Source organism: Lonchura striata, chromosome 2 (assembly GCF_050655825.1).
Source record: "Lonchura striata isolate lonStrDom1 chromosome 2, ASM5065582v1, whole genome shotgun sequence".
In the NCBI taxonomy this organism is placed as follows: domain Eukaryota; kingdom Metazoa; phylum Chordata; class Aves; order Passeriformes; family Estrildidae; genus Lonchura; species Lonchura striata.
In genome coordinates, this window is record NC_140704.1 from 9,878,155 (window position 1) to 9,897,799 (window position 19,645).

A 19,645-nucleotide genomic window follows, 5' to 3' on the forward strand; every position below is an offset into this window, starting at 1 on the left:
TAAGCAGAGTAGACACCTGCATGCCAGCACATGAACATTTGTCTGGCTTTTTATTTTATTAGTACTGATGTACACATTATCTCACTTCCTCCCACCGTCACTTCAGTGTAAGACTAGGGAAGTGCAAAGAAAAAGAAGTCTTTTCCTGCTTTTCTACTTCTTTATTTTAATGAGAAGTAGGTATTGCTGCTCCTGTTAAAAGAGAAGGAGCTGGAAAGGTAAGGGAGCTCTACTCTCTATGGAAAGCAATAATGAGAAGTTCCAAAACTCTGCAAGAAATAAAGGTGACAAATTACTGGAGAAAGAAGCTGCCTAAACTCCTGAAATGTTTATGAGTAAACACCTATGGCCTATGGAGTCAAAGAGTGAGTCATGTCTGTAAAAGCATTACGCTAAAATTTTTTTCTTTAATCAAATAGTTAAGATCAGCACTTAAGAGGAAAAACAAACTGAAGACAGTCATTTAGTAACTATGAAGATGAAAAAGATATAGAGTTATAAAACTATATTAACTTTGCCTGAAGAAAGAATTAAGACTTAGTACTAGCTTACAAACATTAAAAAGCTAGGGCATAATTCTGGGTACCCACAATATTCATCTGTTTTTTTCAGAAAAGATGTAAACATATAAACATGTATCTATACACGCAAGCATATTTGCATATAAATGTATTTATATACATAAAGTAGTTAGCTACCAAGATAATTAATTTATAAATACAATTAGATAGCAGAACAACTGCAATAAAATAAAAATAATAATTGAAGAAAAATTCTCTTTCCAACACCTACAAACATATTCTCCATAACATTTACCTTCCCAGGAAGTCATCTTTATCTGGATCTTCATCAAAGAGCTCAATCTCTAGCTCCTGTCCTGGATGTTCATACACTAAAGCCTGGAATTTCAGTGAGAGGGCATTATCAGTAAAACTGATCAGCTTGGTTAAATGGCATAACAGTAAAACACTGAGCTGCAGTACCTTTGTACAACAAAATACATTAGTTAAGCAAATGCTTTAAAAAATTACAATTTAATGAGTAGAGCACTTTTGAGAGCTTTTCAGATAAAATTTGTCAATGTTGGCTCGAAAAGCCCAGACTACTTTTTCAGAATTCCTGATAGTCAGTCTAAACAAAAAAAAAAAAAAGGAAGAACTTCTGTTTTGTTACAGAATTTTGGGCTTCTAGAATGAGATATCAAGAAGCTTCTTAAGCACACCCCCAAAATAACCTCTCTTTAACAAAAGATAGAAGATATTTCTTCTTTTGTTTCTTCTGCAAAGAAGAAGATACAACAAGGTATTTTTATTGGTTATACCTCATAAACTTCATTCCATTTTGGATTGAGATTTTCTTTGATGACCTTGCTTTGGAATATTTGGTTGCCTACACGGATGATTCCATAAGGATCTGACTTTCCTTTGACAATCCCTTTTAGGTAAGTATCTTTCCCCTCTAAGTCCTGAGCTTCAATGAAGTGTATCCTTAGAACACCCTGAAAAAGGAAAAGATGAGTTTGCATAGTAATCCGAAAGCTTCCATGTCATCACAATTTACACAAAGATGTTTTATCATTTCCACTGCCATTTCCTTAACGTGTTTTGGACATACTGTAAATAGAAGATATCAGTGATGATCCACACACTCAACAGACCTAGCACTCAAGAGACTCCTGAAAAGAAAAACTCTCATCAGCCATCAGAAACATGCCAGTTACATCAAGAAATACCAGGTTTCTGGAAGTGAGTAGCAAAAAATAGCAACAACTGTTTAGTGAAGCACACTAATAGTAATTTTCCATGGTAATATAAAACAGATGCTACTTTTTTTTTTTTTTACTCTATACAGTTAAACTAGATTGTAGCAATCTAGTGATTGTAAAAGTAATATGTTTAAGACTGCAACAAATAATAAATAAATCTTTAATGGTGTTCTTTTGAAACATTAACTTCACTGAAACTGTTTATAAATTAAATCAGTTATTATCAGTGATTGAATTCACAGCAACTTGTACCAGTGCAGTAACTGTATTTCAAAATTTCTCCAGATTAGAAGAAACTAAATGCCCAATTATTACTGTTACCAGAAACCTGCTTACCTTTGGTATAGGAAACCGCAGCTGAGCAATCTGCACTTCACTGACGAGGGGGACTGTAATTCTGTTTGGAAGGACCAAGTAGTTGGATATGATATCCAGTATTATTGTATCTGATAAGCCACTGTTGGAGAAAAGAATCCTCAGTTACTTAAAAAAAATATTCATTTTGCTGCTTAACAACCTAAATGGAGAAAAATTTGCCTTTCTGGGAGAGCAGAAGACACACCGGGTTTGTAAACTTAAAATAAAGAATTCTTGCCTAAATGGCCACCAGGTGGAAGCAGATGACACTGAACAGCAGAAACCACAGAGATTAATATAAAGTTCCCATTTCCCTGCCACAGCCAAATTTCTCCCTCACTCTTGCCTTTTAAAACCAGCCTGGGTAAAAGGCTATTGCATAAGTGCTCTTGCCTCTAATGCATATAACCAAGCACATGGTAACTGTTTAATTACTTTTGTACTTCAGTAATTATTTACTTTTCCTTGCAAGTTTGGCTACCCATTCCTGTATTGTTATGAAACCACTTGTCCTCTTGAGCTGGGAGGACCATCACTTAAACCACAGACACAAAGAACACAAGCTCATGGCTGAGTAAAACATAGCCTAGGGAAGCAAAACTGGTTTTGTTCAGTGAAAAGGGAGTGGCAGTGCAACCACACTGGTAATGAATCATATAAAACCCAACCCCACACCCCTCCACAAACACAGAGAAGAGAACAATTTCCTAAGCTACAAGGTCACCCAGCTCAGGTCTGAACTGACAACAAATCGTTGTCAGACCAACAGCAATGATTCCACACACTGCCTACACAGGCAGAAGGCAGAACATGGAACACAAGTGCCCAGGACACCCCAGGAGGATTTACAAAGGTTCAGAGAGGTCATCACAACAGTACTTGAGATCCTCTGAACTGCAGAGGTACGTTCTCACTAAAGCTGGTGGAGCTGCAGTTTCTCCTCCTAAATACACTCCACGATTCCCTTTTTACAGTCTTTGTGAAATCAAGATGCAAATAATGTTTGATTACTTTGAACATTTTTTGGATGAAGCACTTGTGTGTGAGCCTTGTGATGTTTTCTAAGACTGAATATGAAGCTGGGAGTAGCTCTGACCCAGGAGCTAGCATGTAAAACCACAAAAGCTGCTGTGAAACATGATGTGTTACAGTTTCATTTGGAAAGAAAATGTAGTCGTGAGCAATTAACATTATGCTAGAGATGGGCAACAGAACAAACCCATTAAATACAATCTGGCTCACTAGAAATGCACAGTGATGTTCATGCCAGAGATTTGCAACCTGAAGAGCCTGCAACCCCTTGGCTGCCCACTTCCACTGTAAATCCAGGTAACTACAACACATGATGGAACATGGCTGATTTGTAATGGTACTCAGAGCAACAGGAACAGAAGGAGCTCAAGGCTGCATCAAAATCAATGGACAGGTCTGTGCAGGCTTCTGGTTAGAAAGAAAAAACAGTGGATAATGTTAAGATACTGCTCAGAGGAAAAAAGTTTCCTCTCTGCTTCTGAGTTAATTCACATGTGCCCTAAAGAGTCTTCCTTCCCCTCCCTTTCATGCAGAGCTTTTCCAATCACATTTACAGAGGTTTTCATTCTATGTGAACCCTAGAAATTCAGTTTCAGTAAATCTTAAGACAAATACTACAAGATAATCATGTTATCTGAAGAGTAGCTTCACTTAGCTATCATTTTAACATATTGCTCTTCAAATTTTCAAGTTTCATCACGCCAAACATCTAGCTTTCAGTTTTATATGCTCAAGTCTCTGAAATGAGCCAAGAAAATAGAAATCATTATTTTGTTAAGAGGTGACAAAAAATTGAAGATAAACATCTCAATGAGTCATAACATTAAAAGGAAAAGAAAAACCAAACCCAAGCTGAAGTGATGGTAACTACAAGCAACAATTACACTTTTCAAAATACAAGTCTAATGACAAAACTCTAGTATAGAGATAAAGTAAGCTTCTTTGTTCCTGCTTTTGTTAGTGTCCCTGCTTGGCAAGAAGAGAAAGCTCTGCCTTTATGCTCAATCCCTTAAGAACAGATAACTAATGGAGAAAATCAACTGACAGAAAGCAAAGGAGCAGTGCAAGGAAAGCAATAGTATCAGAGCTGCCTTGAAAGAAAGGCTGCCCTATCTTCCTTAAAATCAGACTTTATGTGATCACAGGCATAAATAAACCTGCTCTGGACTAGAGAAAGACTGACTAATGTTCAAAGAGCTACAGCAAATCTCCTTAAGTAAAAGAAAGAAACACAGCCCAAGCACTGAGAGAACTGACAATCCTTTATGCCAGAACCAAACCCCAACTCTGGTTCCAGAGGTCAGTATCATAATTTTCTCCCAACATTACTACTTGAATTTCATAAAAACACCTGAGAAAAATAAGGCAGCATTAATGAAATTTCACCAAGTTTTACATGGAGAAACTGGACTCCTAGAAGGTAGCAGATACCCTAAATTTAAATATAGTGATCTGGAAAGGAAGACTGAAGACTGTATGCAACTAACTAATGAATTAAATTAATTTTATAACAACAAAATGCTTTCAAGCTGTTTAAATCTCATCTATATCAGCTGGGGTGTTCCTGGATGCAAAGTATTCTTCATGAATACAAGGCAAAAATTACAATCTTTTGCATTTTTTGTTATCTAAAGTCTGATCTATGGAAAACGGAGACAAAATGCTGCAAGCAACAGAGAAAGATGCATTAATATAAATCCTTTGTTGATGCATCATTAAAAAACAGCTTCCTAAGATCATAAAACTTTAGTCAATGATTCTACATACAATTATTTTTTCAGTTCAAAAAGTGAAAGAAGTGTGCAATGTTTCATATAGTTTATTAAACTGTCTTCAAAAACTCAATTTCATTGCAGAAAAATAATTGTTAGTTGCCTACTCTTTTGTGTTGCTCTCTACTTAGCTCTACTTAATTTTTATCAGCTGTGTATTTTTCCTATGCTATCTTTATTCATACTGCACAGACTGCATTTCTGACTGCATTGAGTGTTTTGACTATATCTCAAGCAACTCCAACACTTTCCCAACATCCACATCCCCTCCTGAAATCACCTGAGTATTCTCACAGCCTGGCTCCTGCTCACACGGAGATTTTAATTCCACCTCTCCACAAGCTATACTAATGATGGAATATGAATTACTTGTGTGTCCTTCTCCTTGTGGAGTCATACAGGAAAAGCAATGAAAAAAATGTTAACAGCTGACAGGGAAGCTTCCAGCAGCTAATGCTGAAATTCAATTAGCAGAAGACATTTGCAAACAGTAGAAATAAGCACTTTAGTGTGCAGCCAACAGCCACAGGACTATAAAGGTACCTGTGGTGGCACCAATCTCTTGTTCATCATTGTTTATAACAACTACAATATGTCAAGTTGTCAGACCAAAATACACAACTTATCTATACAGATAAGAAAAACAAATACAGCACTAAAGAAACCTCTTGGCAAGGCAGAGCATGAGTCACCCCAGTTACAGTTACTATAGAAACTATACCACGTCTAGATGGCACTGGTTTGTGCATATGTGGCCAAGTTTGGTTGCTCTGGAAACCATAAACTTGAGATATTTAGTGAGACTTTGTTTACATCTGAGGTTTTGTGTTTGCAGTCAGGCAAATATGTAGCAGGATGTGAGTCTCAGGAGCCAGTAAAGTTAAGTACTAAATGTAAATTTAGTCATGTTAAACCAAAAAGGGGAATTATTACTCAGCAGCTGTATTTTGGAAGCCATTTTCTCTCACTCATCAAGAAAACCTCTTTCCTCAGAGGCAGCCTAAGCAGACTTGAAACATGAGCAATTCTTGGAGCCATTAACCTACTTAATGCAAGTTCTAATTTCAAACTGTTCAGCTGGGATTCCATGCAGTGGCTTCACGTGTCTGAGGCAAGCAAAACCCACTTCAGTCATGCAATTTATTTCTAGGGATTAATTTAATACCTAAATTCAAACTCCTGTTTTGAAACAATAAAAAAATAATTCTGGAGTCAGCCAACTCTTGAGAGTGTGGGATCTAATAAAAGGGATAGTCACAAAATCCAGATCTGCCATTATCTCCTTTGCCATTGTCTCCATATTAAAAAGCCCCAAGGTAACTATTAAAACCTGATAAATATGAATATATTAATGGATTTAACTTTATCAGGTTTATAATGACTGAAAGCAGCCTGGCTTGCACCTCTCTTGATGCTTTTTAATTTGGGATTTTATCATGTGGTATTAGGAAAAGCTCTAAATAAGCTAAGCTATTTTATACCTATATACAGTCAATTTTTTTGCTACTCCACTTATCTTCACATAATAAACTGAAAGCTTTAAAAGTAAACACTTGACAATATTAGAAGCTGTATTTAATTTGAATAATCTTAAGGTATTTCTAATGGCCTTTAAATAGAGATGGACTGGCATACAAAGCCAAGAACCCAGATATCATGAACCCACTGGCATGAAAGGAAGGCTCTGTCTTTCTGCTGTCACACGAGATGGCAAATAGGAAATTCACAAGATTCTGGAAAGGCTGAGAACACTAAAAGAAGTACATTACAAATTGTATTTTCAAAGTATTTTTCACAAGACCCACTACATATATTTTTGGCATACTTTGACTTGTGGTGAAATCACTACCTTCTGCAAATTGAGCAATTTCATGTAATTCTATATTAAGAGAGAACTGCTCAGTCATATAACCTAGAAACTATTCAATTGATGATCTTGAGATTCTCTGGGCTTTATTGGGCTGCAGATATATCAAGCACTGTTTTAGGTATACTCACTTCAGTCCTGGAACATCCAAAAGATTGGTCAGTCCAGTCCAGTTAATTTCCAAAAGCTGTAAAATGCAGAGAAAAGGGGGGGGGGGAAGGACAGAAAAAAAAATACAGAAAAGCAGCTTAGAATTTGTAACACTGAATAAATAAACACAAAGAAATAAACACAATTGTTACAGATTTTGATCCATGGAGAATTAACCAGTTTCCAGGATATTCTTAAACAAAACAACCCTCTTCCATTCTTAAGAATTTTTAGAAACAATTTTTAAAAGTTATAAAAAGTTTCACCATTCTCTTATCCACTCTTCCACCATTCATATAAATATACACAAAAACACAGGATCTCCTCTGTACAACCCATAAAGAATTATGAAATGAAGAAATATTTCTGGAGTCACAATAGACCTGTTAGAGATGAACAGTCATTAACATGAATTTGCAAATTATAATAAACTGGCAAAGAATCCCACATGAGACCAGGAAAATAAGAGATCTAGAAGACAGAGGCAACAGAAAGCATGAAGAATTGGGATTAAGAAGGTGGCAGGAAGATGTGATAACAGCTTGCAAACATGAGAGGCTGTTTTCAAGGCACAAGTTCATTCTATTACTGATAAAGAAAAAGGTATCAACAGGATTAAGTATCAAAGTGAGAAAAATCCTCAGAAATAATTAAAAGGGATAACTCATTGCTAGGTCATGTATACTTTCTTCACTGAAAATCTTTGCAGAATATTATGCTGCACAAAGGTACCTATTCTGTTTCAAGATTCTGGTATTAGAAACTAAGATAAAAACATCCTTTTTGATCCCATAATATTCTAATTCTAGATAACAAAACCAACAGATCTGAATTCCCATAGTTCTCTATTCACTGAATGATTTCAATTAACTTCACAGAAGTTAACAGAGTATTTAAGCAAGAAATAAATCCAAATCCATCCAGTTACCACAATGTTTCCAAATCCAACTCACCTAATCTAACTGCATGACAAAAGGATTTTGATATTCCTCAGTTAAGAAACTAATTGTGGTGGTTCATCTAAATGCTAAAACAAAACAACAAACCTCTACAAGAACAAATGTACATTTTCACAACAGACAAGAATCATCCGACCTTCACTTTATTTTTTAAGAATAGCATGTACCATTCTTTTACAAAGGATCTATTAATAGTTTAATTAGTGATTTCCTTTGCAAATATTTCCAGTAAAGATAAAACATAATAGATTAACTCATATAAGGAGCACTATTACTTCATATACTTTTGTAATGGTGAAAATATTTCAACAATGTTACCTATGAACAATGTTACCAGGCCTACCCGTAACAAATAATTAAGCATGGAAAAAGAGAATCATTATCCTTTCAATGAAAAAAGTAAGATGTAATAACCAGATATTCCAGAACAAAAGGCAACACACATCACGGGACCTACTGTGAGAATCTACATGAGCACCATGCCCTTGCCACAAACAGGGCTCAGACTACCCTGGGCATCATGAAGATAATTTAGGAACTGGAGCAGGGTGTCATGAGAGATGCCCAATACCTTCATTATTTTTGTGGCCCTGCACTGGACTTATTCCAGCATGTCCCTGTCTCGAATTTGAAAATTAATTGTACAAAATTTTAGTATATTTTCTCAAATTTCCTCCTCATCTTAAATCTGGAAAAAAAAAAAAGTAAAGAAATAAATAATTGAACCAGGATGGAAAGTCCAACTTAGTCTGAAAAATTTCAGTTTTATATTACTTCCTCAATCATGCAAACCCACAGATGTTTAAGTAATATAGCAAACAAGTAGCTTGGTAGTAGCTGATAAGACTAACCACAAATTGAGTATTCAGACTAATTCTCTTGTTCTAATCACAAGTTTTGACTGTACATTATGAGATGCTTTAAAAATCTATGCCGTCTACCTAGCTTCTAGAAGAAGTCATTTTATACTGTTTTAAGACAAAGAACCCAGTTTATTATATTATTTATTTTTTCTTTATTCACAGGCAAAATAGAAGCAAATGGACACCATAAATACCTTCCAAAAGTGGTCCCTATCCTGAGGTGCTCATACCTGCATCCTGTATTTAACAGTTTTACATAACGATTTCAGATTAAATAGCAAATGAGGAAAGATTTGCATTTCCTTTGGTTTTCATATTTTGTTCAGTGTACTGCATACAGCAATTAACACAGTAAGTCCTGTGTTGTCTCCTAAACAGACTTCACTGAATAAATGCATTGAGCAACACAATGCATGTTGAAATTCAACATTGAGAAACATCTCCTGCACTGGACTGAAACATTTATCACAGTGGTTTCTGTATTAACTGCCAGAGCCCAAAAGAAAACCAAGAACAACTGAAGAGATGGTACTGAGAAGTGACACTTTGCACTGACATGACTAAAAAGCATTTCAAAAGGTTGCAACACAGCCTATAAAATAACAACACCGGGCCTACAGTACAACCTCACTGTCAATAATTTGATTATTACACATCTCTGCTAAAAAACAAGCCTACCCATTCATTTCATCATCAGTCCTTAAAGCATGACACATGGAAAAACAATGACACAAAAAACCTGAGATGTTTGCTACTAAGAGTGGTCATTTAGACAAGAAATACATATAATATCAGAAATTCTCTTCATCCACCTAATGTACAGGAATAAAGAAAAAGACCAATTTCAGAATTGTTAAAAACAAATTCTCTTCCATTAGAAGCTGAAGTTCAGAAGTTAAAAAACATTACTACAGCTAAGAACTTTACAGGGTTATTAAAAAATCTTTGCAAATAAATCTTAAACCATGAAATGTTTTGGAAGGAATATGAACCTTCAAACTCCTGGCATAATCAAGCTTTCACTGGCTTTAAAGGTAAATTCCCCTGTCAGATAAAGTTTGTTGCATTTGCCCACCTCAGAGATTCCTTCCCAGTTTTATCAGAAGCACCAAGCAGTAACACACACTCTAATCTTAGTCTACAGGTATTAGGGAGAATTGTTTCTTTTGTTTTCTTCTTTTCTGGTTCTTTTAGTGTTCTATCCCCTCTAAATTCACCCCACATTTCCTTTCAATGAAGTTGTTTCAAGTCTGCACTTAATTTCCAAACTTAATCAGACCAGCAATAAACAGACACACTGTTTGCACCTCAGGAAGAGTTTTCCAAAAGGCAACTCAGAAAAAAAAAATCCTTATACCTGCAGAAGTATAGAAATAACAGAGATAGCAGATACACTCACAACAGAGGGAGAAGAAAGGAGGCAAAGAATTTCTTCATAAGCAGAAGGGAACCCCCAGCCACAGTCCAGCAAAATAAGGGATTTTCATTCTGTACTTTGGGCACTGCCATGCCATGACTTCCTGGAGAAGAACAGGATCCCCTAACATGTGGTTCTGACAGAAGTTACAGCAATGTTGCTATCAGACCTAACTGAAGAGTCCTACGGAGAAAAAGGAAGCAAGCAAAGAACTCCCAGCTGATGAATCTTTTATAAAGCACCAAACCTAAAAACTTTCCATATTTAAAAACTAGCTTAACAATATGATTTCCTCTTCTGTCACCATTCTAAACAATGCATAATTCTTTTAGTTTAGCTAAATTCAGAGAATGCCAGCTGGTTCTCTGCAGCAGAACTAACAGAAAAATTTTCCAGAACATTGAAAAACTGCGTGCAGAATTTGTAACTAAATGAAATTCTGTCAGAAGCCAGAAATGATGGTGTCTTTCCACAACACACTGCAACTGAGAGAGGTGATGTGCCTTGCAGACTCTACCAACCAGCTCACTGGACAAAGGCAGGATTCCAGACACCAGTTACACTTTCCAATGAAGTAGTCTGTGTGTCTTGTTACTCAAACCTCTTACAGTTCTTCCTCTGTTCAGAAAAGCAAAAACAAAATTCGTTATCTGCTTGAAAGCCAAGAAATACACATCTTACCAAAGCTCTATACTGAGAACTAATGCAACACATACTGTGGAAGAGGTTAAAAATCACATTAAAAAATAAACGCCAATAAGAAAAGATAGGCTAAAAACTAATGAGCATCTCTATACATATTCGGTGTTCTCAAGACCCTAGAAACCTTTACAAAGGGAAAAATACGTGCTGTAATGTAGAATACACAGGGCCATAAATAAAGTTCACAGAAGTACAAAAAGCAGCCTCTGAACACTGCCAACCTTGTGGCTTGATTTGGCTGCCATAAACAATACTAATTCTCAGTAGAGAAGCCACAGCATGTTTTAAAATGCTGATTAACAACTTCCTGCTAAACAAGTTATGGAAGTGCCAAGACTTTTGTAGGAAAACTTAAGATCTCCTACAGGCCAGGAGGATACAATTCCATGGGATAAGGTGTGATTATTCCCAGGAGTGTATTACAAGGAGGAGACTAACATGCCCTCCTCCCTCTACTGTTACTCATGAATGGCCATATAGAAACACGGTACAATCTGTTTGTTAGCAGAGCAAAGCCCATCACCACCTACAACGCTGAAGTGCTGGCATTGTTGTAATAATTTAATATGTAACATTACCCAGTGTATCCCCCAGGAAATACACAATAAATCCAATCTCTCAAACAACACTACAGTGAGTAGGAGCTGTAGTATTCCCACTGGTTGCTATGGGAAACACAGCATAGCTCTGCACAGAAATGGTGTTTAAAAGTTTTTCACTAGTAACTCTCTGAAGATTTCAATAAGACAACTGCTAAAGAGGTTAAGATGTATACTTGAGGGGGTAGAAGACACAACAGGCAAGTGAGCTGAAGTGACCAGAAGCAGGATCACAGTTGACTTTGCACAAATCCAGTGCACCTGCTGTGCTCTATAGTGTCAACTACTCACAGCTTCATTCAAGCCAATTCCCTCCATCTCCTCTACTCCTTCCTATCCTTCTACCAGACTGCATTTTGGTTCACACCAGTCTTGACACTCTTTTGACTTTAGTGAGCTGGCAACTAAATTACATCTAGGACAGGAAACTGGGCATTTCTTATGGTGCTTAATATCGTGCCAGCCAGCTTCCTCCAGCAGCTAAGTTTCAAAACTGGTGTAAGAGTGACAACAGCATTGAATGAAAAGATAAATGGGAAAAAAAGAATAAGGTACTGTGGAAACATCAACTGTGATGGCCCTTAAAGCATCCCATAAGCTACCAAAATCTAAAATCACTGAGAAAAAATGTAAGTTGCAGCGAATTTTGAGTAGCAGTGCAAACCATTCACTTCAAAAGCAACAAGACTAATTCTTAACAAACATTATTTTAACAGTAGCTGTGCATCAGTGTGGGAACTCAAAATGTCTCTCAGACATTTTTAGAGGTTCCAGGCCTTGGTCAGAAGCATTCTAGACCCTGGCAGACAGCTGAAAAACAACTGTGATTTTGAGTTTGAGCCATGGAATGAATTACCAACTTTGGAGGTGGAACGAGCAGTCACAAAAGGTTAGATAGTATAGTAAAAGTAGTTACAAAGTAGAGGGGAATTTTTTTTAGTATTGTACAGGGGGGTTTTAGCACATGTACAGGGGGGTTTTCACTTTGTACATGGGGGTCAGAAGTTCTAAGATGGAGGAAAGTGGGCTGAACCCATCCTTCTTCCTTCTTCTTCCTTACCTCCATGTTCTTGGTGATGTTGGCACTCACAGATTGGTTTAGAGTAGAAAAACACTTGGCAACGTAGGTAGTAGGTATTGGGGAATAATTGTAAACATGTTATACGTAATATATCTTATAAAAGATAGCAGCAACCCTGGGCGGGAAGAGAGACGAAGAAGACAGCAGATAGAGAGGATGTCAGGGTGTGTGTGTGCCTCTACCCAGGCCGCTGATCAAACAGCTGCAGTCCAAGAACATAATCTGTTAGATAACTAGCAATAAACTGCCTTGAGACCGAACAGCTAAGCCTGCGGAGTTTTTCTTTGGAAGCACGGGTTGGAGGAGGAATTTCACCACCACATGTGGCCCCAAAACAAGGCTGGGGTTCTCACACATCAGCATTTATCCAGGTGTTCCACAAACCTGGCAGTCCCATATGTACTAGATGTATTCTATACATTCTATATAACCACTTTGTTTATTTCCAGTTATTTCACTGAGACTCATTATGGCTGCAAGCACTCCTTTTTGAGTCTAATTTTCACCATGACTTGTAATTCTGAAAGTCCCATCCAGCCAGTTTTCCAAATTCAGACAATATTAAATTAAACTGATACAAAAATGAATCAAAACTACAGTACAGAACCAGTCTGTAAAGTGAGTTGAAGGAGAACAGTACTCAAGTCAGCAAGTGGAAGGCAAAATTGTGAATCTGAAAATAAGAGCTTTGGAAGAACTGCCCATTTTTCCTGGAAGCTATCCTGTTTTCCAGCCATTGTTCTTTTTGGAACACTAGTATGTGTTTGTCTTATTGGGAGGGTTTTGGCTTTTATTAAGAGAAAACAGTTGGGTTAAGACACACCCTCAATTCTGAGTGTGCCACTGAACACGCTTTTGAAGATTACCCATTTATACTACAACTATAAGCCATATAAACTTCCATAACTGAACAACAAATCAAAATAACTATGCACTGATTCATGCTAAGAGTAAAATAACTAAAACTCTGAGAACCAACTATCTGGTAAATATACATAATGCTAATATAGTGAGAAATATGCAAAGAACCTCACAAATCATGACTGTTAATCCAGTGCCACCTTCTCTCTAGCACTGACACTCAGAGATTTGAAAGACTACTTCAAACATTAGAATGCACGTATTTCCCTCCCTTGAAATGTCCTACATATTTGGACTTATAAAATAAGCTGATGAAACTTTTAGCACCTTCTTCACAATAACAACAACAAAATACAGTATATAGAAAGTTTCATAAGATGTAAGAACTCTTGAAAGATCAAAAATTTTATGTATTACTCAGAAATATGAGACTGGTAAACTCATAGGCCATGTTGCCTTATATAGTCATTAAGTCCAGCAAACAGATGATACAGAGCAAAAGGAATTGTTGCCAGTTACTTTAGACTGGAAAATATGAGAACAAAATCTAATGCCAGCTGCCAGCTAATTCCTCGTCTCTTCTAACAAAAATATTTAAGAAAAGCTTTCTTTGGCTGCAGCCATTTGCTCTCTAGTAAGAGAACAGAATTTGGTTCTTGCTATAATAAGATTTTACATTTTTCTACAGAAGTTAGAAAAATAAACACTGAGAAAACACACTGCGGTGGGGAGAGAAGTCTGTTTGGAAAAAGCTGAACAGCCATGGGTAACTGTCAAAGTTATGGGCTATCTCAGAATATTTTTTGAACCATCCACCCTTAGGTTTGCTTGGACCTTGACCACTACCTTAGTTTTTAAATGAAAGAAGGGTGAAAAACACTTTTTACATTTTTGTAACTGAATGCTTCTAGGGTGGCTTGACATTTTAGTCCAAGCTGATACTCTGCTCTCCCATCCTTTTCTGTCCCACTAATAAAGTGTCAGGGTTAGGACAAAAGACAAAATTACTATGGACAAAGTATTTCCCAAAGTTCATAAACTGACCCCAAATGAGGGGTGTTTCACTTGATGTTTTCAGATTCTTCTCTCAGGTGCAAGTTGTCCTAGTTCAGCATCCTGCAGATGTATCACACTTAGAAAAGAGTGGGCACAGGTACCAGAGTTAAAATCTACTGGATAAGGCTCTGGGAGTACCAGAAGTGGAGGGTTTGGATACCTCCTACCAGAGCAGGATGCTGGGAAGCAGAGAAGTGCCAGCAACTGCTTCTAAGGATTCCTGCTGCTCCTCTCTCCCTCCTACTCTTCCAGCTTCCCCCCTTTTCCCCAGAAGGCACCAAACAGGAGCATCTGCAGGAGGTGCCCCAGGGCAATCCAGACAATACTGGGTCGGGTCATGGCTCCAGCACAGTGTGTCAGCATGGCTTCTGCAGAAGGACTGTACAAAACAGAACTGAGAGAGAGACAACACAAACCACGTCTAGACAATGCAGAAACGTTATTCCTGTAGGGGAAAAAGAGGGAGCACCACACAGCTACACTTTTCTCCCTGCTCCTCTAAACCAGAATGTTTGCATTTAACTTGTTTATTGGATGGTCCCTGGAATGATCCGGGGACTGTACTGAGTATGGAAGCTGTTTAGCAGAGGATTAAATAGCAAAACAATATCAGAGAGTATGCTAACAATTACATAGTGCAAACCAGCGTAAGACAGCATTCAATCCTTTTCAGGGCCAAGCTTACTTTGTTAAAATAAACATGAAGATTAACAGTTGTCCTACACTCAAGGCTCAGCCAGAGATTAAAAATGAGGTGAAACTTAAGCAGACATCTCCTAGTGTTTAAGCTCACTTCAGAGAAATCTGTGGAAATTCAAATTGGTTCATCCCAATGTACTTTCTCAACTATAAGAGCACTGATGTTTTATCAGTTTTGCATGAACTAATTCTCTTTTACAAAAAGACTGACTAAATCAGGTACAAAATATTTCCAAATTCTTACATATTTTACTAAGATTTAAGTCTCCATTCCTTCTACCCAAGAACACATGGTTTCTCTAGACAGAGGAAACAAGGCCATACATAAACACCTAAAACCAAACATATTTTTCAACATGGTAACAAAAAATTATCATGAAACATTTGTTCAAAAGAACTGTATCACAAGAATGTGATTTCTTTGAAGAAAGCAGCAATGTACCTCCTAAGGCTGTTGAAGAATTCACTCTCACCCCCGCAAGCCTAGATCAACTTTTCAGAGTTTCAGACTGCTGATGAAACCAAGATGATCACTTTGTTATGTCTAAACACATGCACTTGTAAATTGTGACCTGCCAGTCTGAAACTGTTAAACCTTGACATACTAAGTTTTAATGTTTAGCTAGAACATATTCAAGGAAAGCTTCCAATGGAAAATATACTTTCAAGTAAGAGATGGAAACAATTAATTTCTTTAAAGAAGTCTATGGAGCATAAGAATTTCCACGTTGTTCACATTTTCTCTTAAGCTCTTATGGATACTTATTAAAAGCAGCACCAAACTTCAAATTGCTAAAACTGCCTCACACACACATACACAACATCAAAGAGTTCTCCACCAGCCAAGTACAATGTGTATTATGTTATCCTTTCTACTTTTATAAAAAAAGGTTTGTTGAAGTGCTGTGCCTAAAACTGAAAGCATTTGAGGGCTGTCCTTGTTTCCACATGCCAGTTTGGCTGCATCATTTTCATACCAGCCAGACCTTGGTGGCTCACCTTTGTTTTACTTTTATTCCTGCCCAAACAGGCACTTTAGCCTAGTGCATTTCCCAGCTGAATTCTGTGACCTTCTCTCTGCTTTCCACTTTTGCTGCTCTCATGATCATTTTGAATTCCAACTCCATCTCACTGTATGCTTCATCCACCCCCATGCTTGGATCACTGGTAAATGTAATGGAAATTGCCCACTTGCTACCTAGGACAAAAACTTACAGTAGGTGGGAAATTTCCCATTCTAATTTTAATTTGTGCTAACACCAGCATTAGTTTTCTTAACAAACTTGCATAGATCCTGTGAAATTTTAAGTTAGAACTACAGAATATCAAGAGACCAGCAACAAAAGCTTTTTTACAACCAATCTAGATGGTCTCCATTGATCTTTCCTTACCCAGAGGACTTCCAAGAAAAGTCTTGACAGCTTTCACAAGACACACTTCCAAATTCCAAGGTAATTATTATCCTTCTTGGTTCCTGCTACATCCATAACATTTTTCCAGTGCTTATCTGTCAAAGTTCAACCAAACACTTCCCAAACTGTTTCCTTTTGCTGCTTAATTCTTGCTCCATCATTTTCTAACTACCATCATCAGCACTCTAAAAAAAATTGGAAAGGGAGATAAGTGCTTACAGGTTTCCTAAGGAAAAAAAGGGATAATGCTCCAATTAGGGGCATGTCCCCAATTAGTGGTTCCAGGATAACCCTCATGGTGCCATGGATCTGTAAAAGAGAAAGAAAAAAAAGACAATTTACTTTAGTCAAGTTTTAAATAAAATTTATTTGCTGGCAATGCTCACATGTCTAATTCATTAAATTCTTGCTTACGGAAGAATTTTATATATATATATAAATACTGTCTTTATATGTTATCCAAGCCAAATAAAATTAATACAAGCACTTAACAGTTGTGCTTAAAAATTCATTACATTCATCTGTATCATGCAGTGTCATGTTGGTGGTAATTTTTTGAAAGTGTGAAGTAGATTATTTCTACAGCTCCATGCAAACAAATGTGATAAAAGAAGCATAGTGGCATCCACAGGTATCAGAGCAAAAGCAGGTAAATGCTTACAGGTATGTCAAGACACATGCAAATGAGCTAATTCTGCTCCTTAGGGAGAAATCTGTTATCAAAAAGTTCAGGAAATCTCAGAAACAATATCAGAAGGCAAATCTACTAGCAGTAATTGCATCCAAACCAGTAATTCTAGCTGACACTTAGATATCACATGAAATAAAGTTTTAAGCTCCATGGTGCCTTTATAAACTGACACATCACTTGAACATGACCCATCACATTGGCTTGATGTGCAATTATCTCCATTCCTGTAGTAAATGTTACATATTTGTTCTACATCTTAAAGGAATTTTTTTCTTATGTTAAGACATGTCATGCTACTGAAATTCTAATGCATTATCAATACTATTCAAATGAGAATAAAAAGCTGGAAAACTACACAATATTACTGTTGCTTTCTTATAGATTATTTAATCTGAAAATAGTGATTTAGTGATATGAAAATCAAAAGAAAAAAATTGAATTTCACCTGTATGCTTTTCACACCAGCTCTGCAGAAGTATCTCTTGATCTCCAAATCGATTTCACAGTTTCCAACAAAACTAAACCAAAAAATAAAGTATACATTTCACTTTTATGAACTAAATTGCAGTAAACTGTTAGTTCTGTTTTGCAGTGTCATGACAATGTATTTTGTCTCCCAGTGTATGCACAAAAAATGCATGTTGAAATATTAGAACATAAAACAATGCCAGTTTGCTAAAACACCCCCTTCAAAACATCACTGTGATCAAAATTACTCAAATTAATACCTAGGATTGCTACCATCTCCAGATGGATGCATAACAGGAAACAAGCAAGAGGCCCTACTTTTGGGAAATAATGGACACAGAATTCATACTCCATTTCAGGAAAGCTCTCCACAGATCTCATTGATTGTAAATGTACCCAAATCCACTCTCATCTAACGTAATAATGAGAAGTACTAGACAGAGATGGTAGTTATGCTAAAAATGAAACTCATCTGAAATATTCATAGACTTGCAAAGGCAGTCATATTCAGAATTTCAATAAGCAGGGCTTGCTGAGCTGAATGATCTTCTAAGCAAGTTCTAAGCCAAAAACAGTTGAGCCCTTTCTGAAGGGAGAGAAGGCAGGAAGCAATTAGAGAACATATTAAAAACTATGCATATTTTTCCCTGAACAGTTCTTGCATCCCATTTTTGGGGATGCAAGTTCAAGTGATTGAAATTTTCCAGATGCTGCCCTGTATTTCAGATTTGTTGAAGTTGGTAAAAAGAAGTCCCAACTATTTTGCCCATGCTACAAGGATACAAGATTGTTCACACACAACTCAGGCTTGGATTTTTAGCTGCTTTCCCTGAAGCTTCATCCAGGTCAAGCATGTACCAGCAGAACTTAGCAACTTTTCTTTCCAAGAGCTGGTACTGCTGTGAGACACATTGGTTCTGAAAACAAACTAATTTTGAGACTCAGCAAGGAATTCAGGAAGAAAGCTTGAGACTCTGATTTAGAGTGGAATTAGTCAATGATTCTACAGAATGAGAGCTAAAAGCAAAACCCAACAGTTGAATTCCATGCTCGAAATAGGGAGAGATGAGCTGGACTAGGACATTCACTAAGAAGATAGAGGCACAAATGAAATTTGAAGAGCTTTCTGAACAGACTGCCCAGGTAAAAAAAAAATGGAAGAAGGAGCCAAGTGGGATGGAGATGAGCCAAATTAAAGCCAGACACTGCTGGAAAGGAGGGGGAAATTGTTTCCTCTGCAGGGCATCCTGTTCCAGATTCTGCAGCAGAGCCCAGCTTTCTGCACATTAGCTCCTCAGGCCTGGTCTGTACAGTGAAACACTGTTAGCTGTGCTTGGGAGTATGAAGTAATCTTATTACGAAAATGCTTGGGGAATTGTGAACAAATGGAATTGCTCTCTTCATTGGCTATTCCAGGCTCAAGTCAATATAGAATAAATTACTCTTACAGTAAGAGCAGAACAGCAGGATTGCTGTTGCCTTCCCCTGAGCCTGAGTGGCACAAAGTACTACCAAAAGAAAAAACAAGGTGAGGGCTGCTGCATTCCACATATTCATTATCCAAATCATCTGTATCCTCCTCTGCTCTGTGTGTGGTGGTGCTGTCTTTGGGATTTCAACAAATGCAAATCTTATCAATCCCTTAAACAGAAATAAACAATAGTACCAAGACTTTCCTGTAAACATCAATCACTGGAATTTATTTTCAATTATTCAAAAGATAATACTATGTAGAATTTTTTTGTTTAATGGCCAGTTTGGGGAACTGGAAGACAACAACATGATGGGGTCTATGTCAAAGGAAGGTGACAGTTGCTTTCCTTGGAAAGAATGTAGTGTGACTGTACAGTTTAAAAATAGGTATGTAACTTTTAATACACAATTTAAAACTATG

The 19,645-nt window shown here is 37.0% G+C and overlaps 1 protein-coding gene across 5 annotated transcripts in view; it reads right to left on the reverse strand.

Moving 5' to 3' along the window:
• The window catches only part of ESYT2 (extended synaptotagmin 2), a 79,160-nt gene that overhangs the window by 22,678 nt on the left and 36,837 nt on the right, over window positions 1–19,645 (reverse strand). For all 5 annotated transcript variants that reach the window (XM_021526539.4, XM_021526538.4, XM_021526537.4 and 2 more), the window contains exons 5-10: window positions 17,729–17,801; window positions 16,812–16,901; window positions 6,925–6,980; window positions 2,102–2,222; window positions 1,322–1,498; window positions 817–899 (exon numbers count right to left, since the gene is read on the reverse strand). In XM_021526539.4, the coding sequence (XP_021382214.1) occupies window positions 817–899; window positions 1,322–1,498; window positions 2,102–2,222; window positions 6,925–6,980; window positions 16,812–16,901; window positions 17,729–17,801 (600 nt within the window). The remainder of the gene's footprint in view (window positions 1–816; window positions 900–1,321; window positions 1,499–2,101; window positions 2,223–6,924; window positions 6,981–16,811; window positions 16,902–17,728; window positions 17,802–19,645) is intronic.